The sequence below is a fragment of the Narcine bancroftii genome, chromosome 2 (genome assembly GCF_036971445.1).
Source record: "Narcine bancroftii isolate sNarBan1 chromosome 2, sNarBan1.hap1, whole genome shotgun sequence".
Taxonomy (NCBI): Eukaryota; Metazoa; Chordata; class Chondrichthyes; order Torpediniformes; family Narcinidae; genus Narcine; species Narcine bancroftii.
Genome location: NC_091470.1, coordinates 41,210,392 through 41,232,669, shown reverse-complemented (window position 1 = coordinate 41,232,669; position 22,278 = coordinate 41,210,392). Strand labels below are relative to the sequence as shown.

The 22,278-nt window shown below is 37.9% G+C and overlaps 1 protein-coding gene across 12 annotated transcripts in view; it reads right to left on the bottom strand.

Annotated features, from left to right (window-relative positions):
• LOC138753421 (kelch domain-containing protein 1) overlaps positions 1-22,278 on the bottom strand; it is a 121,277-nt gene that overhangs the window by 26,977 nt on the left and 72,022 nt on the right. For 9 of the 12 annotated variants that reach the window (XM_069916387.1, XM_069916384.1, XM_069916392.1 and 6 more), the window contains 4 exons: positions 21,981-22,093; positions 11,789-11,861; positions 4,813-4,897; positions 3,245-3,297 (listed from right to left, as the gene is read on the bottom strand). In XM_069916387.1, coding sequence (XP_069772488.1) covers positions 3,245-3,297; positions 4,813-4,897; positions 11,789-11,861; positions 21,981-22,093 — 324 coding nt within the window. Of the gene's footprint in view, positions 1-3,244; positions 3,298-4,810; positions 4,898-8,607; positions 8,777-11,788; positions 11,862-21,980; positions 22,094-22,278 lie in introns of those variants that run through there. The other 3 variants (XR_011351156.1, XM_069916393.1, XM_069916388.1) reach the window with 3 other exon arrangements.

Genomic DNA, 22,278 nt, shown 5'->3' with positions numbered 1-22,278 from the left:
AAAGAAAAAGTGTATATCATGGCTATTGTGATTTATGGTGTGAAAAATAAAAAATTAAAAAAAAAAAAAAAAATGCTACAACGCATCCAAAAGTATGGATTAAGGTTAAACAAAGAAAAATGCCAGTTTGGTGTGAAGAAAATCACCTTTCTGGGAGATAAACTGTCAGAAGCAGGTGTGGAACCAGACAGAGCAAGGTGAAAGCAATTTTAGAGGTGCCCAGGCCCACTAACATAAAAAGGATATTGAAAGTGCTGGAAATGATCAATTTCATTGGTAAGTTCATACCAAACCTGTTTTCCAAAACAAATGTCACAGGACAAATGTGAATACAAGTGGACAGACAGCCAGAGGAAGAATGGGGACAACTGAAGATCATTCTAACTACAGAACCAGTACTTTTGATGTTCTTTGACACATCCAAAAGAACAAAGATATCTACGGATGCTTCAAAAGATGGAATAGGTGCCGTATTACTTCAGGCTGTGGGAGAAGATTGGAGGCCAGTAGCATACGCATCAAGGACAATGATAACATCTGAATGCAATATGCACAGATCGAGTGTCTGGTCTACAGAGTCGATAAATTTCAGTAATGTGTATGGTCTACCAACATTCGTGACAGACAGACCACAAGCCACTAATAGCAATAATCAAGAAAAATCTCAGTGAAATGTTGCCAAGAATCTCAACACTGATGAAGCTACAACGTTATGACTTTGAATTGGTTTACACATAAGGGAAACTTATTGTGTTAGCTGATGCGTTATCCAGGGCAATGACACAAGAAGGAAGCAATCAAGGAGAGTTCCAGAGACAAATGTGAATCTCCATGTGAATCTGATCACTGAATCTCTTCCCATATCTTACATGAAATCCAAGCAGATCGCAGTTGAAACAGAAAAGGACAAAGTTCTACAGAAGGTCATCAAGAATCTGAATGAAGGATGGCCTAGAGGTGAATGTCAACCATAATACACCAGAGCTGAGCTGAATGTTGTCAATGGGCTTCTACTCAGACAAAGCAGAATTGTCATTCCTCAATCACTGCAACAAGAGATGCTGAAAAGGGTGCATGAGGGGCACCTTGGAATGGAAAAGTGCAAAAGGAGGGACAAAACTGCTGTTTATTGGCCAGGGATAAACACTGACATTGGCAGGATGGTTTCTAGCTGTAAGACCTGTTTGAAGAACTGCAAACTTAAAAGTATGTGTTGCTGATGTTTGCATTATGTTTGTGTTGAACTTTAAATTGAATGAATACTGTATTAGTGTGTCATGTTAAATTAAACATCTCAAAGAAAGGGATACAGTGATAAAATGCTACCACCAGGAAGAGTTGGAGACGGAGTGTGTGGCATCTGGGGAATGTTGCATCTTGGGCAGATTCAATGGATGCCTCCACATGAGGTCTTGTCTGTGTGTGTTCTGTTTTTAGTGCTGTTAGCTTAATTAATAAACCTAGTTGTTTAAAAAGAACCCAATGTGATAGTACAGACCTATCACCAATGTATATAGTTACAGTATCTAGAGGGTAATGACTGTGCCTACAGCGATTGGCTGAGAGCTTAGCCACGCCTACTGTCTGGGCCTTAAAGGGTTGTGTCCCTAGCCAGGTCAGATCATTCTGGACTGGTCGGCCACCTGTGAAGAGCTCCTGTCTTTTGCTAATAAAAGCCTTGGTTTGGATCAACAAGTCTTTGGTTCTTTCGACGAGCTCTACACCCATGTTTATTTATTGTAATAAAAGAAACATCACACCAACTACACAACTTTCAACAATGATGTAAAATTCTAGAGTGCAGTTCATAAAGGAGGTTGAAAACCCACAAGCCACTTCTATTTATTGTCATTACCTGATGAAGTAGCCAGCATTCTACGATTATCACCACTCCTTCGTACAAGCATGTTAACATTAACAATTAAACAATGAGAGGTTAATGTATGTTTCAGTTAATCCTAGTAGAGCTGTGACCTCACATATCAGCAACCAAGGTTCAATCCTGATCTTGGCTGCTATGTAATGAACTTACAGGTTCTTTCTGTGACTACATGGGTTTCCTCTGGGTGCTCCAAATTTTCTCCCACATCTCAAAGGTTATTAAATTAACTGGCTCCTGTAAAATGCCCCCATCATATGGCAAAGTGATAGAATCTGGGAAGGCGTGAGGGGATTATGAGAGAATAAGATGAGATAAATGTAGAATTAGTGTTAATGGGCACTCAATGGTCTACATGGACTCTGTGGATCGAATGGCCTGTTCCTGTGCTGTAGGCCTTGATGAATTTAGTTTTAATTTTTATTTGTACTAAGTCAAAATGTCCCATGCTTATTTCATTTTCCTGAAAAATACTGTATTCGAGCAGTGCATAGAAATCATCAGATAGGATCCTACTACCACCAAAGCATAAAATAAAGTGAATTTGTGAATGGGTCCAATGAAATCAAATTTATGTAAAATTTGTCTCATGAATGGCTTCCAGAATCATATCTTTTGCAATTCTGCGACCTTCTCATAAATATTTTTGCTTTGAGCTGTCTTCGAAGACAATCAACTGTGAATTAGTATATTAAAATTAGAGATGTCACAGTAGGAACTCAAGGTAGATCTCAAATTAATCACAGATACAAATTATTGCATTCACAAAAGATCCACAATTTCCATGCATCATGAACTCCAGTGTGCTGAATGGTCACAATGATGACTCTGAACAAAACTCGATGGATGATGAATGAACATATTTTAGACTGATGGCAAAGCACCTTTTGCACAAATTCAAATATTTTAGGGAGAGGAGGATTTATATTATAGCTAATCTGGAATGTTAGTCAAAATCCAAGGTCCCAGAAATATAAAATCATATTTCTACAAACAACTGATCCACAGAGAGCAAGATTCTTTTTTAAAAATGGCCCATCTCCAGCAGGATCTCAGATCCTTATTCACTTTTAAGTCAGTACTAGGCTCCATTATAGATATAATTCTATGATCACAAAACTTCATTGTCGTACTTCTTGAACCTGATATTAGGTAACCCCAACACAAAATAAGAAAAAGTTAAGGGAAGTGAAATTCTCCAAAATGTCAGAATTTTAAGTTCAATGTTTACAACAAAGAAAATTGTGAGTGAAAGTTATCCTGTTTTTTCACAGGTACTTTGAAAAATAAATAAAAAAACATTTTATTTATAATTTAAACTGTTATGACCAGTTCTAAATCAAAAGAAAAATTTAAAACAGTTACCTGAATAATGAATATGGCTGCGTTTGAAAGATCAACACATCATTACAGTGACCCTAATTTAAAAAAGCAGGAGACAAAATGTGTTAATATTTGAAAATGAGATCCCTCTCCACTGCTAGGCAATAATCAATTCTCCAAGTGTAGTTTAATTTGGTGAGCTGCCTCTGATCAGAATTTATTGTGGTTCCTTAAGAGATAAATAAATGAAGCTTCAGTTTTATTGAGACAATGCAATTCTGTATGAACATCTAAAAATATTTGTTAAGTAAGAAAAGCAGCACAAAATAAAAATCACAGGGTGATAAATTCAAAGGCAGAAGCTCAGTGTTGTCATTTCATTAATATTTATTCACGATTTCTAGATGTCAACACCAACTATTGCATTTCTTTATTTAACCTTGGCAAAATACTCCATGGCGACTTCAACCAACATAAAATTTGGTTATTTTCCAGTTTCAGAATGTTTTTCAAAAAATATTTACAAGAAACATTGGTACATTTGGCCTTCAATTATCTTCACAGGTTTTTGTTTTCTTTCTTTCTGCTTTTTTCTGTCCTACCAAAGGTCTTGAATCCAACTATTTTGATCCTTTCTGATTCTGAGACCCACTTAGCATCTGATTTAAGGTTTGCCTCAAGATCAGGCTTTTATTAAGGCAGCTGTGAAATATTTTGGCATTTGTCCCATTTATTCAAAATATATATATTGTCCCTCTGTCTTATCAGTAGCTCCATCAATAAAGTCAGCCTCACGTCTTAACACGCTGATGATCTTAATAAATTGAAGCCCGATGTAATGGGTCTACACTCGACAATGAGATCATTTACTTGTCTTTTCTCCATATGAAATAGACTGTTCTACACTCATTCAGCTTTCACGTTCAATTTCCATGCTTGGTAACATTTTAAAAAAATGTAGGTTCACTTTTGTTTTACAATGGTTAAATATCCCATTCCCAAATTCTTTACAGAAGGGAGAAATTATGGAAATCAAAAGATGAAAAAAAATTTGCTTTCCTCTTTATTCATCCTTAAAAAAAAGCAATAAAATGAACAGCTAGGTTTGAAAGTTGCAAAGTACTCAAATGTTATGAGATTTTTAGAGAATCAAACCTCTATGAATGATAGATTTTTAGGGTCATCAATAATTAAAGTTGTAGTACCTTAGAATACAAATGTACAATTATATTAATGCAAGTTTTCTTTAAGTACTTAGGTGGTTAAGAAGTTGTAAAAGCTCATCATATCTGGAACAAATTTTGATGAAGGATGCATACAACCACCTTTAGCTCACTTTAACTGGTGTATGCATTTCTAATCAATTACATGTTCCCTTAAAACCTTTGACATATATTTTTTTCATTTCATCTTTAAATTCTATTTCATTTTTTCACCTTAAGGTGGAAATAATTAGTTATTATCAATCAAAAATATCTAGTGTACAAGTACCAGTTTAAAGCATCTCTGCAGCAAAACTAACTAATGTAAAAAAAAACTAATGCACTTGTTCTTCCATCTTGATTAGCATCAAGAAGAGACACACCAGTCAATCATTTCAATATACTTACAGAATCAAAGGAAAGTAGATCATCTTTGCTCCCACCAAACACCATCACTTCATATTCCTTTCCCAAACAGGCTGTATGCCACAACCTGCAGATGTTTCCAATTTTTGATAGGTTACTGTTTTAATACGCATGTTGAAGTTTTTTTTCCCATTAATGCTAATTCAGTATATCAAAGTAAAATATACACATTTGATTAATTTTCTTAAATTGTGTCATTGTAGGTACTTCAATGTTGAGAACTGGCAGTAATTTTTCCAGATTGACTGAAATGATAATAAATGCCAAATTTTTTTGTAACTACTTTCTCAGAAAGTATTATATGCCCTCTTCTTTATTTTTTCCTAATCATTATTTTGATTCAACAATATGGACCTCACATGTATCCTACTGAAATGTTAAAATTTGCATTCAAGGTATCTTAATTGTTTTTTCACCTTTATTATTCAACATTAAATTTCATAGTATTTTTCTTGTGAATATTTTGATGTTTTGTGAGAAGAAACTCGCTTTTGAAGAAATATTGCTTATTCATCTTCAAGGGTCATGTAAAAGCTATTCACCACACACCACAGCTTTACATCAAATCTAATAATCAGAGATGTCTAGACTTTGAAAGATTTTTAATTCAATCATTTGTTACTAATCCCTCCCAAATCCTATGCCAAAACCCTCTTGGGTGGCAGGCAGTACCTTCAACTAAACAAGATGGAAACTGGCACAAATCAAGTATGAGTATGAAGAAGGAAAACCACAAAAATGGAATGGAGTGGGGCCATATGTCTATCGCAGATATGCATCCTACAAGAGATGATTACTGAGTGATCACCAAAAGGTGAACAACCAGTCAGGAGAATCTGGAATTTCTGTTGCTTCCTTTGGCCAGTTTCACTCATGTTTTCTTACACAAGAAATCTTATTGAAAAAAAAATAAAGGAAATGGTGGTAAGGAGATGTCCCTTCTGTGTGGAGTTTGAATATTCATTCCATGATTGAATAGTTTCTGCTGTAAGCGCCAGTTCCCTCTTGCATCGCAAAGACACGTTGAGATGTTAATTGGCTACTGAAAATTACCCCCATTCTAGGTAAGCGGAAAACAAATCAAATGTGAACATTATGGGGCAGAAGAGAAATAAGGCAGCACAAATGGGATTAGTCTGTTGGGAGCTAGCAAACCCAGAAGGCTGAATGGCCTTTTCTGCTCCTGGTGGAAAATCAAAAAAGTATCTGGTCTCCATGAGCATATTCAAGTGCTCTCCAGCACAAACTTTAAGATATAATCCACACATGATTTTGTAAAATAAGTTTTCATCCTCTAATGTCAAGAAAGAAATGCAATTCAATGTTCTGACAGACACTTAGAGTTCAGATTTCTTGTCACAGTACATATGTGACATCACATACAACCTTGAGATTCTTTTTCCCACGAGCAGGGCAGAATTACCACTTATTGGCATTGCAAAATAAAGCTGTATGCAACATACACATGTAAACAAATAAAGAAGTGTAAACATAACGAATGTAAATAAGCTAAATGTGCAATACAGAGAGAATTTAAAAAACCCAAATTAAACAGTAACGTTAAGGATGTGGGCCCTTGTTCCTATTATTTGTTGCAGATTTCACAAGGTCTAGCTTAAGACTATTTGAAGCAAATAGCATCCTATGCTTATGGCCTTAATCAGAATAGAAATTAGAAGAAATGTCCTCATTCTCTTTCCAAGAGGGCAATAGCGGCTTTTGTTTACATCAAGGATATTAAAGACTCAATGGATATGGAATTAGTGCAGGAAAATGATGCAGAGTTATGAGATCAACCACAAGCCGATTGAAAGGCAAAGCAAGCACAAGAGATCCAACAGCATAGTCCTGCTTTTATTTCTTGAAAGACAAGTCAATTATCAGCTCAGATGAGAGCATTTCTGAGCAACCATTTGCTGAGTCAGGTAAATCCCATTCAAGATATTCGAGCTGGCAAATATAGCTAGACACTCCAAGTCGAGAATGCCACAGATCAGAAAGGGGAGGGGCATGAGGGGGTTTGGAGAGAAAGATGGGCAGAAAGAGGGGAGTGGGGGAAGAAGCCATTTTTCCCCCAAGGGTGTCCCACCGCTTCTCTCATCAGCCTATTTTATCTGCTTCCATATCATCATTTTATCACAATTGAGCAAGTGCACCTCTTCTCACCCTCCAGTCGCTTAACTTCGACCGCCCCTCATCTGGCTCCTTCTGCCCTTTTTTCCCTTCATTGTCTGTTTGCACCAATCACCTTCATCCACTTCCAACCCCACCTTCCCCAATCTGGCTCCATCTCCCAATCATCCAGCTAGGTGCACCTGGCTCACTTCTATGACTCAAAATATTCACATGGAACACTGATGTAAAATTTCAGTTTGGTTCTATCATTAACCTAATGTTGCTTTTTCTGAGCATTTTCCTTGAAGACAAATGTGAAAAAACACTCCTTGAATGTATTTAGTTCACTTAAGCCCACTGCCTTGATGGCAATTTGTCAAAATATGAAATCACAAAAATCTGATTCAAGGCATTGTTTGTTCCATTACAATCCAAAGGGAGACAAGTGTTTCTGTATGCCTAATTGACCACAGCCTCTGAACCCCATTGTCATTCTCAGCACTTAAGATGTAACAGAACAATCCAGTGCAGATTGCAGGGTCAAACGTCAGCTGGAAAACCCCATTTGTGCAATATTCTAAAGCTAAGTTGCTTAAGAAAATTTTAGGCAGATATAGATTTGGTCAGAAAGCAGTCCTACAGCACAAATTAGATACATGTGGTGCAATGGATCTGATATGATGCAATCACGCTAAGACAAGTAAACTGGGAAAAGGATGTGCATTCTTTTCTTCTTCTAATCTGTATTTGATTCTGAATAGTATTGGATTACATCCTATTAATTAAAATAGATAGGATTTCAGAAAGGTCTTGTTCATTACAATTAGAACTTTATTTAAAATTACAGCTGATTTTTAAAAAAGTGATAAAAAGACAAATTGGGTGATGATTTAAAAAACCTCTGATGAATTCTAAGTTTTAACCATGGATCTGCAAGATATAGTAGTGCAGGAAGAAACTCGAAGATACATGACTAAACCAGCAGTAAAAATTAATGCATTGCAATGTTTCTCTCAGTGGTAAGTAACAGTAATACTATATTACCATCATACCATCACTAACCGAGAATGTGGCTATTTCAAGATATCATAAATATGAGATGGAAAAGATTCTGTTGCTATGGTTTAAAAATTCTTTAAAATGATGCATATTATTGCTAAACACATCCGTAATTTGTTCAGTATAAACAAATTATGGAGTTGACTCTTGAATCTTTAAATATTCTGAAGCACAAGTCTACATATAAATAGGTTAAACAGTTAAATTTGCACATTTTACTGCCACCCAAGAGGAATAAATCTCAGTTTTAGATTTACATGTATTTTTAAATGAAAGGGAGGTCAGGCAGAAAATGTTTGGTTCATGCCTTTTTTCTTACAAACTATTTCTAGTTTATGAAGCTTTCCCTCTATATTCAGAGCTGAATCTAAAGTATCCCTGTGGAATTTATTTCTAATATTCTGGCAATGAAAAGTAATATAAAAACAATATATCTAATTTGTAAAATCTGAAACACACATACACTCTTAACTGATCTGCTATAATAATCACCCTACTTTAACTAGACAATATTACAATAATAATTTTCCCACCTTGTATTGAACTAAGAAGCAGTCTACATTTCCTTGCTCTGCTCTTTGCATCTGCCTTTGCTTTCCTCACCTCATCAAAACCTTTGTCTCATGACTTGTTGTTGGTAAACTCCTGCCTGGTCTGCTTCACCGTGGAACATGGATTTCCTGACTCGAACATGTTGAAATCCTAGCTTGCAACCTGACGCTTTTTTTGTACAGACTGTAACAGTGCTCTATTACGCTTGGTTGCTGCTAATCTAAAACGGTGCAAAATGTCACTGCCGTAACGAGTATAAATTCTATTACAGGATGTTTCAATTATTTACTCATATATACACACATAATGAAAATGGGAGTTATTTTTAAAGATAGGAAGAAAAATAACAATTTAAAAATACTTTAATTACAATGTGAAAAGTACTAGATTTAATTTACAACAGTAATTATTAAAACTAGAAAAGTAAACAATTTCCCCTTATCTATATTAAAGAGCAATATAGAAACTATTCAAACTGCAGAAATAGGTACCATTTATCATTCTTATATAAAATTTAAAAGTCTAATTGACAAATATTTGGTTGGCGCAAATGTTTTTTGGAGAACACAAGTTTGAAGTGTAATACTTACTTATTAAACTACAATATGCATTTGTACCAGTGCTAAGCATTTGGATTTTTGCATGATCGAATCTTCAATAACATTAAATAGATATAAAAAAAACTTAAATGAAAGTTTAAATAGGACCATTAGGACTCATTTAAGTAATAACAAATCCACAATTCATTAAAATTAAGTTGTATGATTTTAGTAATGGGTCCCAAATAGGGAAAATAAATTTCCCATTAGTACCAAAATAGAATCAATTTTTAAAAAGATTATGGAATTATGCATAAATTTAGTTCTAAGCTTATGCAACACCCATCATTTAATGAAGCTTATAAGTATTTAAATATAATTAATTTTGGTTAATAATTTTGACAGTAACTTTGTTCCCCTCCAATGTTTTTGGAATATTTTCTGAACCATTTTGTGCTCCCCTTAAATATAAAGAAGATAGATCTATAACCACAAAGTAAACCTTGTGAGAAATAGCTTCTATTTTCACAAAGCACTGAAAAATCTTCATGATATAAATTTCTTCTGTATCAATTTTCTATAGTTCATGCAGAAAATTTTAACACAATGTTTTGCTAATGGCTTGATTAGCTACAAAACTACATCTTCAGTATTAAAGTAGTTCATGTTACCAATCTAAATCTTCACTTTTGAAATGTAGTCAACAGATGAGATTGAAATTGCAGTTTGAGGAAGCCTTACTAGCAAACTCTTACGTTCATGAAATAAACACATAGAAAAAGTTAAAATGTCTAAACTGTTGCAAATATTTTATACTTGAGCATGTGACATGTGCATGTGACACTACACCACTTCTTCACAATGCCATTTTTCACATATACTGAGCCAATGTCCATTGACTATTTTAGGGATAATGACAGTTTACATAAAATAAAATTTATTTAGAGAAGTTGTTTCAATTAATCTGTGTTTAATTAATGTTTTGAAACTGGAATATAGAAAGAACCAACTAGTCAAAACAAAATTACATTTTTGAAAATATTTCTCAATTTGCTCACTTAAACTTGAATCGTGCATAGCTTGGAGCTATGGGTACAACCTAGCAATCGGTACCAGGCTTTAAAATTTCTATTATGTACGTGATGGATTTGGTCACATTATAGCTTCAATTTTGGTTTTTCAATGTGGAAGAAACTGTTCATTAGTTTATCATAGCAGGGTAGTAAGTTTTAAAAAAAACATGGCAAGTAGCTCGAGATTCTAATGCATGTAACAACTAAGAAAATTAATTTATCTGAATAAGGCTTTTAATCTAAACATAAGTGTCATGACTAGAAAGTTTGTGGTTCACACCAATAAAGGAGGAGTTGTGGACAATGAAAAGCATCGTCTAAGATTATAAAAGGACCTGGGTCAACTGGAAAAGTGATTTAAGAAATGGCAGATGGAATTTAACTCAGACAAGCGTGAAATTAACAAGAGCAAGGCATATACAGTAATCACAGGGATCTGGGGAGAGCTGTAGCACATATAGAGGTACAAGTACATAGTTCCCTGAAAACAGGGACACAATTAATTGGAGGGTACATGGCCTTTATCAGTTTGGATATTGAATACAAAAGTCAGGATTGTCATTTTACAGTTGTATAATGCGTTAGTGAGACAACAATTGGAGTATTAAGTGCAATTTTAAACACCATACGAAAGAATAAATGTGATTCGGTTAGAGAGGGTGCAGAAAAGAATGACAAGTTTGTTGCCATGTCTGACAGGCTTGAGTTATAAAGAAGATACTGGAAGGTTGGGACTGTTTTTAAATTATATTTTTAAAATTTAGACATATAGCACAGTAACAGGCCAATTCTAGCTCAATTACACCCAATTAACCTATAACCCCTGGCACATTTTGAACCATGGGAGGAAACTGGAGCCCCCGGGGAAAACCCACGCAGACAGAAGAAGTACAAACTTCTTACAGACAGCACGGGATTTTAACCCCAATTCCAATAGCTGGCACTGTAATAGTTAAAGTGTACTGTAAGCTAGTAAAATCATACAGCATTTAAACAGCCTTTTCAGCCAACTAGTGGATACCTTTTTGTATGAACTCTATTACCCAGCAGTTGGTTCATCGCCCTCCAGAAGGTCTAAGTACTCATCTATACTCTTCTTAAAGGCTGTCGAAGACCCAACTTCAGTCTCTCAGGCATTGCATTCCATGTACTTAGCATCTGTTCTGCGACTTGGCTGAAATGCAGTATGAAATCTTGGATCCCAACTACCACGTTCTAACGAGGTTTTACTATATTCCCTATAACTGATGTTAGTTACCAGACTTTAACCAGTTTTGTTAATACACATTATTTTATTGAAACATTTTTATTTTTTAAAAATGGATAGTTTTAAATTTAGAAAGCATGGTAATTATTTAATTAATAAGGAATATTTATTCTAAACTAATTGTTTAGAACTGGACAATGCAACTTTGGTGTTTGAAATTTTGCATATGCTCAATGATTAAAACAGTGCAATTTTTTACAACAGACACATTCACTTAAAGATTACCTTCATCATCTTCTTTTACCTAAAAACTGAAATATGGCTAAATCTAAAATTCCTATTAAATAATAAAAATTACTAATCTTTCATCACTATAAAAATTGCATTCTTCAGCAGCTTTGCCTTATATATACCTGGGTCTGTTCTTAGGACAATGTTCCAGTTGCCTCCATTCACTAATTCCAACACTGTATATCCATGCATCACCTGGAAGAAATGAAAAAAAAACACTACTGACAAATTTAAGCCTCCAATTAACCAAAGCCACTATTATAATTAACAATGCTCAAAAGTTGAAGAGAGACATTTTTACACCTGGTTGTAACAGGTTATCATTTAGATTTAGTTAGACTTAATATATTATTTTCAAGACAGGAAAACCAGTACTTGGAGTCAGAGATTAACAGCAGGAAAACAGGCCATTTAGTCCAACTTGCCAATGCCAACCAAATTATCTACCAAAGTTAGTTCCATTTACCTTAATCAGCCATATCTCTTAAAACCTTTCCTATCCATGTACTAGTCTAAATGTATTTTAAATATTACAACTGTACCTGCCCCATAACATTTCCTCTTGCAATTCTGGTCATTTAAAAATATCTCCTCTCTCACCTTAAGTCTAATACCATTTAGTTCCACAACCTGAGGCACGACAAAACTATGACCATTTACCTTATCTATTCCTTTCATGATTTTATAAGCCTAAGATCCCCCTTCATTCTCCTATCATAAAGGTAAAGGTTCTATTATGATCACATATGCTTGAAGCCATCATTAAAGATGAAATAGTGAAACGTTTGCAACGTAAGGGTTCAATCAGGCAGACGCAGCATGGTTTTAGAAAGGGAAGATCAAGTTTGACAAATTTGTTAGCATTCTTTGAGGATATAATGGGTGCGGTGGATAGAGGGGAACAGGTTGATGTTGTATATTTGGATTTCCAGAAAGCGTTTGATAAGGTGCCACACAAGAGACTTATCAGTAAGTTACAGGAAAGTGGAGTCCGGGGAAATATATTGGCCTGGATTGAAAACTGGTTGTCTGACAGGAGGCAGAGAGTCGGGATAAGTGGGAGTTTTTCAGGTTGGCAGAGAGTGGTAAGTGGGGTGCCGCAGGGGTCAGTGTTAGGCCCACGACTGTTCATCATTTACATTGATGACTTGGAGGAGGGGACAAAATGTGGTGTAGCCAAGTTTGCGGATGACACCAAATTGAGTGGAAGAGCAAATTGTAATGAGGATGTGGAGAGTCTGCAGAGGGATATAGTTAAACTGGATGAGTGGGCAAAGGTCTGTCAGATGGAGTACAATGTTATTAAATGTGAGGTTATCCATTTTGGCAAGAAAAATAAAAGAGCTGAATATTATTTAAAGGGTGAAAAACTACAGCATGCTGTTGTGCAGAGGGACTTGGGAGTGCTTGTGCATGAATCGCAAAAAGTTAGGTTGCAGGTGCAGCAGGTTATTAAGAAGGCAAATGGAACGTTTGCCTTCATCGCTAGAGGAATTGAATTCAGGAGTAGGGAGGTAATGTTGCAACTGTATAAGGTACTGGTGAGACCGCACCTGGAGTACTGTGTCCAGTTCTGGTCTCCATATTTGAGGAAGGATATACTAGCTTTGGAGACGGTCCAGAGGAGGTTTACTAGGTTGATCCCTGGGATGAAGGGGTTGACTTATGATGAAAGATTAAATCGTCTAGGATTGTATTCGCTCGAGTTCAGAAGAATGAGAGGAGATCTTATAGAAACATATAGGATTATGAAGGGTATGGATAGGATAGATGTAGGAAGGTTTTTTGAGCTGGCTGGGGAAACTAAAACGAGAGGACACAGTCTCAAGATTCGGGGGAGTAGATTTAGGACAGAGATGAGGAAAAATAGTTTTTCCCAGAGAGTACTGAATGTTTGGAATTCTCTAACCAGGGAAGTGGTTGAGGCTGCCTCATTAAACATATTTAAAATTCAGTTAGATAAATTTTTACATGATAGAGGAATTAGGGGATATGGGGAGAAGGCAGGTAGGTGGAGTTAGGTCATAAATTAGATCAGCCATGATCGTATTGAATGGCGGAGCAGGCTCAATGGGCCATTTTTGGCCTACTCCTGTTCCTACTTCCTATGTTCCTATGTTCCATAGTACTGCATTTAGAATGTAACATACATGAAATCTTTAACTTCTGTCGACTGTAAGAAAGACAGAGAGTCGCCACTTTGTCCAGCGCCCCTCAAGAAACCTTCAGCACTTGGTGTTTCTAGACAGTCTCCCCTCCAAGTATTGACCAGTCCTGTGCCTGCTTAACTTCTGAGATCAGACAATCCCAGGTGTATTTAGACTATTAGATACTGTGAAGGAGAGAAGTCTCAGCCAATCCAGCAGCTCTTTATAATTCAAGCCTACTGGCCAGGATAAAATTCTCATGAATATTTTCTGCATCCTTTTCAGCTTAATGATAGCTTTCCTATAGCTGGATGACAAGACAATGGTGAGATCACATTTGGAAACATTATTTTCAGTTCTGGTCATTGAGGTTTAATTGGAAAATATGCACTAAATTCAGAAGAATCTTACTTGGATTGGCAGGTTTGAATTAGTGGTAAAGATTGGTTAGGATGTAAATTTTCTCTAGGGAGTAAAGGAGGTTAAGGGGAAACTTTACAGAGGTTTATAAAATCATGAGGGACATAGATATAATAGTCATATCCTTTTTCCAGGATAGGGGAATCTAAATCTAAAGGGCAAAGATTTAAGGCAAGAGGGAAAAGATTTAATAGGGTTCCAAGGAGCACCTTTTTCCATAGAGGATGGTGGCATATGAAATGAACTACCACAGGAAGAGGTAGAGGGAGATACAATTATAACATTTAAATGACATTTAGAGAGGTATAAGGATAAGAAAAGAGTTGGGTATAAGCTGAATGCAGATAAATGAAACTAGCTTGAGTAGACAGCTTTGTAGTATGGACAAATTGGCTAAAGATCCTGTTTCCATGTTGTATAACTTTATTCAGATTTCAAATAACTTTCTGACATAAAAAAAACTGTGAGAATGATGTATGGTTTTGTTTCTCCTCGAGAAATGTGAGAGCAGGACTTTGAATGAGGAGTGTTTAATTAGCTGTAGCCAAAAAAAGGGAAGAGGAGCTGAAATAGATTCACCAATGTGGGAGTTTGAAGTTTGGCTTTAGAACAGAGGCAAGGACAGGACAACACAACCCTGTTGAGGAATAAAAGAATTTAGCAAGGTAAGGACAGGTTTTTGTCATTTTTTTTCCTCTCTATTAACAATGGGAATGACAACCAGAACAGGGACATGCCTCTCTTGCAGAATGTGGATAGTCAGGGAAGCCAACAGTATCCCTGATGACTTCATCTGTGAGAAGTGCGTCCAAATGCAACTATTTACAAACTGTGTTAGGGAATTGGAGCTGGTGTTACAGGGATGCAATCACACCTAGGAGGCAGGAGGTAGCTGAGTGACAGTCAGGAGAGGGAAAGGGAACAGACAGACAATGCAGGGTACTCCTGTGGCTGTTCCCCTCAAATACATGAATATCATTGAGGAAAATATCCTACTGGGGAAAGTCATGGCAGTTAGGTCTCTGTCACAAAGTCAATAGTGAGGGGAAAAGATTGAGAATCCTGGATAGCACGTTGCCTCCCAGATGCCAGGTTTTGGGATAATTCGGATTGGGTTCATGGCATTTTCAAGGGGGAGAGTGAGCAGCTGGATGTTGTGGTTCATGTAGAAATAATGCAGCTTAATAGCTGGCTAAAGAGAAGGTGCAGGAGGGAAAGCTTCACATTTCTGGATCATTGGGTTCTCTTCCAGGAAAGGTGGGACCTGTACCAGCAGGTTACTTTGCATCTGAAATTAAAGGGGACTAATATCCTTGCAGAAAGGTTTGCATGTGTTGCTCTGGGGGATTGAAACTAGATTTGCAGGGGGATGTGAACCAGAATGCCAGAGCAGATAGCGTCAGAAAAAATGTTAAGACTGCATACAAAGACAGAAATGAAAGGGCTGTGCATAGTGGTGCATCTATTTCAATGCAAGGGCAGACAAGCTTGGGTTGTGGATTGCTATGTATGATTAGGACTATGGCCATTAGTGAAACTTGGTTGGGTTGTAGGACTGGCAGCTTAATGTTCTGGGGATCCATCAGTCGTGATGGAGTGAGAGGGATGAAAGGGGGAGAAGTAGCATTGCTCATCAGATAAACTTGTAGCTGTGCTCAGATAGGACAGACCAGAGGGCTCGCCCACTGAGGCTATATGGGTGAAGCTGACGAAAGGGAAAGGTATGACCACATTAATAGAGTTGTATTAAAGACTGCCCAATAGTTAGTGAGAATTTGAAGAGCAGAGCGATAACAGACAGCTGTAGGAAATAAAGTTCTGACAATTGATCATTTTAAAATTCCACAAATTGACTGGGACCCCCCATACTGTAAAAGGGCTAGATGGCTTGGAGTTTGTCAAATATGTTCAGGACAGGTGACAGAAGTATGTGTAGGGGAGTATTTTGGGCCCAGTGATCATAATGCTATTTGGTATGGTCCTTGGATTAAGATTCTAAATTGTAAAAAAGCCAATTTTAAGGATCTAGAATGTATGGATTGGGCGAGGTTGTTTTCTGTTAAGGATGTACTCAGTAAGTGAAAGGCTTGCAAAGCTAACATTTTGAGAGTACAGAGATTGTCTGTTCTTGTCAGTATTAAAGGCAAACCAAGGAATAAAGAACCTTGGTTTTTGGGGATATTGGGGGATCTGGTTAAGAAGAGAATGGTATATACCAGGTATGGGCAAGAAGGAGTAAAATGAGGTTCTTTAGGAGTATACAGAATGCAAGAAAGTACAAGAGGGAAATCAGGAGGACTAAAAAAAGACATGAGGTTGTTTTGGTAGACAAGGAAAAGGAAAATTATAGACTTCTACAGATATATTAAAAGCAAAAGTTAGTAAGGAACAAAATTTGTTTTCTTGAAGATCAAGGGTGATTGGCTATGTATGGAGCCAGAAGAGATGAGGAGATCTGCATCTGCATTTACTCAGGAAAATGGCAGAGCCTAGGGAAGAGAGTTTTGCATGTGATGTACTGGGCTCTGACTGTCATATTTTGCAGGGATTTTCACTCAGAGATATTTGTGAAGCAGTGGTCAGCACACTTTCCAAGGTTTTCAATGTCATACCAAACCTCCACAAACTCCTGAGAGAGGTGCTAACATGCTTTTTTCATGATGACCTTCATGCATTGGGTCCAGGAAAGGTGCTCTGAAATAGTGACTCCAGAAATTTAAATTTGCTGACTCTCTCCACCTGATCCCCTAATGATCACTGGATCGCACTTCTCATTTCCCCTTTGTTTAGGTGACATTGAATGAGAGGTGATAGTACACCATTCAGCCAGGTTTTCAAACTCCTTCCTATATGCTGACTCATTTCCCCTTTCTATACAACCCAGTGTTTCCATTTTATCATCCACAAACTTCTTTATGGTGTTGTACCAATCCACACAGTCATGGGTGTAAAGTAAGTGGAGCAGGGGTCCAAGAACATAGCCCATTAATGCTCCGGTAATAATGGAGATTGTGGAGATGTTCTTGCCCATCCTCACTGATTGTGCACTTGAGGTGAGGAAATCCAGGATCCAATTACACAATGGGATATTAAGGCCTAGGTTTTGGAGTATGCTGATTAGTTTTGAGAGGATGATGGCATTGAATGCTGAACTGCAGTTGATAAAGAGGATCCTGATGTATGTATCTTCGCTGTCCAGTTGTTCCAGGGCTTTGGGTAGAGCCACTGAGATGGCATCTGCTGTAGACCTGTGACTGCAGTAGGCAAACTAGAATGGATCCATGTTGGCAGGAGCTGATACGCTTCAAAACCTCTGTGCCTCTGTTCAGTAGTCATTTACGCAGGCTACCACACTCTTCTTAAGCACAGATCCATTCATGTTATAAGCCCAGAATACCCCAAAATCCAACAGCAAGATATTCACCAAAACAAATGGTTATTTAAACAAAATTTGCTTTTAATTATCTTTAAACATGAAAACAGGATCACACTATTAACTTAACTAACCTAACTTAACCCCCCTCATAATTCTAAGCGCACATGTATGTAACATGTATTTAAGTTCAGAAAAGTTATTTGATTCACTGTCCAATCTTACTTCTTATTCCTCCAAGCTTACTGGTTGCATGTAATTCTTATACTGTGCACAGAATTTAACATTTATGAAGTTCACCATGCTTTGGTGCTTGAAGGTTCTTGTCGGTTTTCAGAGAGATATTTGTTGTTCACTGGACACAAACTGATCCCTTGGAATCAGCCACATCAGTGTCTTGCTGAAGAAACTTGCGCCATCAGGGTTTTCCAGATGATAACCTCTTTCTTTAAGGTCACCACAGAGTTCCTTTCTGTTTCTCTTATTTCAAGTGAAACATTAGGCAGCCAGTCCTCTCCTCTTGTATGAGCCACAAGGACTTTGACCAGGCTGAACTAAGCATTCACATCCCATCTTCAAAATGGGGTTTTTCCACAAGCTTGCCAGGTTGTCCTGTTCCAGTCCCAGCTGTTGTTGCTGACTGTAAAACTGCTCTCTTTCTCTCTCTCTCTCTCTCTCTGAGAAAAAAACCTATTTGATTCTCTCTGCTTGCAAAACCACATGACCCTCTTACAACAGCAAGCTGCACTCCAGGCAGCCTGTGGCTCTGAACTACTCCTCCTCCAATCTCTTTCATCTGTTGCTTTTCAAAACAACAATCCATTAGTGAAGTCTCTTGGGCACTCCCCAAAGATTTTGCAAAGGTCCCCAGGAGCCGCCCTAGTCTGGCCTGAACAGAGCGCCAATATTTTAAATGAGATCTGTTTTTAAGTGTTTGTAAGTGACTTACACTAAAAAACCTGCCTCAATTTATCTCCCAAAAAACATATCTATATACAATACAAACACAACATAATCTGACACACCTGTGTGAAACTCAGCCAAGTACTCCATTCAGACTGGATAATTTCCTCGGATTAACTCTCCTGAAGGTAGCCCGATCGTCGTCCTCTGATAGAAATCCGGGTTTTCTACTTTAACATTTAAGAAATATTTGGACAGATATATGGATGAGAGGTGTGGGGAGGCTTATGGTATGGGTGTAGGCCAGTGGGACAAGGTAGAATAATAGTTCAACACAGATGAGAGGGCTGAAAGGCCTGTTTTCTGTGCTGCAATGTTCTATGATTCTAACATAAGAAATAGGGCTTCTGGTCTGTCAAGCCTGCTTTGCCATTCAATGAAATCACTGCTGATCTAGCCACACTTGGCAACCTTTTCCTCATAACCCTTAAATCCCTTACTGTGCAAAAATTTGTGTCTTAAATATATTTAATGAGAGAGCATTCACAGCTTCTTTGGACACAGAATTTCACAGATTCACTACTTTTTGGGAGAAGGAGTTCCTCCTCATTTCTTTTCCAAATCTACTCTCCCAAATCCTGAAGCCATGTGCTCCAAATCTAGTCTTACCTACCAGTGTAAACAACTTTCTTGCCTCTTAGCTGTTCCTTTCATGATTTTGTATGTTTCTATAAGATTCCCAACTCTAAAGGTTGTCATAGTTGAAGAGTGGTAGTGGGGACAAGCTCCCACCGCTACACAAATGCTCTTCATGGCACGTGTCTCAAACAACCTCTGAAAATCAAGTCCAACTCCTGGCCTCCTATGCCCGACAGAGCTGTTCTCACTGACAGGAAAAGGGGCAAAGGCAAGCCACTGGTGCCTTTAAAACAGTTGCTCTGGGCAGATGAGGCTCATTAACCACAGATGGTGACTCATCTAGAAGATGGAAAACTGATTTCGCTGCCTTGTTGATATATACACTCAAGGGAAAGTCTTTGGGGGTAAACCCCAAGGAAATATCTAGAGTCGGAGTCCCGAAGGCAGCTGAGTTCTGTATCCAGCACTGGCAAAGCAACTCCTGCGATGCTGCTGGCACCAAACTGTATCAACTTTAGTCATTCACGGACCTGTCATAAGCATGGAGAGGGGGTAGATCACACTGCATGGGCAACAGACGAATCTCCATATCAACTCTGCCCTGGCTTGTGCCTGGGAGAGGCCACTCCAGCTTTGATCACGACTGATGGAGATCACAAATAAGATTACCTCTCATTCTCAACTCCATGAATCTAGTCCCATGATCTCTCCTCATAGGCTAATCCTGTTATCTCTGGAATCAACTTGGTGAACCTCCACTGCATTGCCTGCAAAGCCAGAATATCTTTTCAAGTAAAGAGATGAGAACTGAACAACAGGTACATCATCACCAGTACCCTGTACAGTTGCCACAGAGCACCCCACTTTTAAATTAAATCTCTCACAATAAATGGCAACATTTCATTCATTTTATTGATTACCTGTTGCACCTGCAAACCAACCTTTGCGATTCATGCACAAGCGCTCCCACAAGTCTCTCTGCATGACAGCATGCTGCAATTTATCACAAGTTAAATATAACACCATTAACCTTTTTCTTCCAAAATGGATCTATTGATTAATCTTTTCCCACTCACTTAATCTATCTATATGTCTTTGCAGACAGTCTGCACAATTTGCTTTTCCACTCAATTTAGCCTCATCAACAAACTTGTAGGCACCATATTGGTCCTCTTCTCCAAATCATTTGTGTATATTGTGAACAGTTGCAGGCTTGGCACTGTTCCCTGTAGCACCCCACTCACCACTCACTGTTACCCAGAGAAACACACATTTACCAAACTCTGCCTTCTATCCGTTATGCCAAATTCCATGCATCCTTACCTCATCCAGAAGTCTTTTATGCAGAAGCACTTTATCAAACACCTTCTGGAAATCCAAGTATTATATATAACATCCACCTATTCTCCCTTATCCACTGTGCTCATGTATCCTCAAAAAAAAAACCTCTAGTACATTTGTTAAACATGATCTGACCTTCCAGAATCTGTTACATCTGCCTGATAGAAGAATTTCTACCCAGATATCTCACTATTTCTCCTTAATGATAGCTTCAAGCATTTTCCTGACCAAACATTGTGAGCTGGCCCATAATTAGCTGCCTTTTTCCTACTTCCTCTCTTTACAGTGGCAAGGCATTTGCTGTCTTATACTCCACTGGGATGTCCAAATTCTAGAAAATTGGCAGTAAATCATACCCCTTTGCACTGATTTGTGCCATAACCATATTGACCTTTATTCCAGTGCTACAACATTCAGATAAAGTGGCTTTACTCTCAGTCCTTTTATAATCTAGTAATCTTTTGCATTTTTTTTGTCTGCCACTTTTACTTTTCTCTTTTTGTAATTTTGCTCTGGTATCTGCAATGATACAGATGTACTCTCTTGAAGAATGCCTGACAACCCCCCTCCCCGCACCAGCCGACCCTGTCCCAACGCCCTATGCCTGGGGGGAAGGGGCAGTGAGGAGGGGGGCTGTCAGTCAGCGGGGAGCTGGGTTGCTGGCTGATTGTCATCATCCCACCCCTTAGCAGCTGCTTAAAGGTGGCTGCATTCAGGTGCCTAAGGGAGACTTCAGTGCTCCAGCAATTATCCCTCCCAGAGGAGGGTTAGAAAGTGCGCCTCAGAGGCACCTCCTGCTCTTTCAGGTGGGTACCACGAGAGCCACATAGAGGTAGAATATGCAGCTTTACATTGTGGTATTCTGGCCACCTGAAAGAGTCTATAGAATAAGCTGCCAGAAATGGGTTACAATTGCTAATTTAAAATGCATTTAGACAGGTACGTGGGTAGAACAAGTTGAGGATGTGTGCCAAATGCAGGCATATGGGACCTGCCCAGTAAGGCAACTTGATCAGTGTGTTGTATAATGAACGAATGATGACAGAAATTGTAAAAAAAATTTCTCCCCCCACAAAGTATCTGATAATTGAAGCATGAGCTTTTGAATGTTACAACAAATTCTGTAACATTCACAATCTAGTAAAATGCACCTGCTAAGATGGTCAAGCCTCCTGAGTTTCCTATGGTGTCCCGAATAGTGCATGAATCAGAGGTTGTTAAGGAAATTTTGTTTTCTTGAGCTCCAGTGCTAGTTCAGGGAGGGTGGGGAAGGGAGCAGATGACATCTGGAGAGAGGTGATATAGATAATGAACAATCTCAGACATCACTAGATGAGATTAGAGAAGATGAAGACTAGGGAAAATGAGTGTTTGAGAGAGATTTTGATTTTGACAGGGGTATCACTGTTCATTAAGTGTGCAAGGGGTAATTACCCAATTACAAACTGAATCTGCCAGCATAAACTGCAACAGAATTGTGCATACACTTACTAAGTGGTTGGCTTTCTGCACTTAGTCCTCCAAAAAGGAAAAGCTGATCGTCTGTCACAGAGGTCAGTGTGTGCCATGATCGTCCTTGTGGACGTATTCCTTTAACAGTAATTCTAAGGGAGTAAAAAAAAATAAAAAATATAATCCTAGTGCAGCTGTGTACCAATAAAAACATACCTATTAATTAAATGAACCACTCAAGTTTATGCTCAATGTGAATGGTTTATATTGGTGTGCTACACACGATTATAACTTAGTACAGTACTTGTGGTGCTACATTTAAACCAGCAACCTGGGT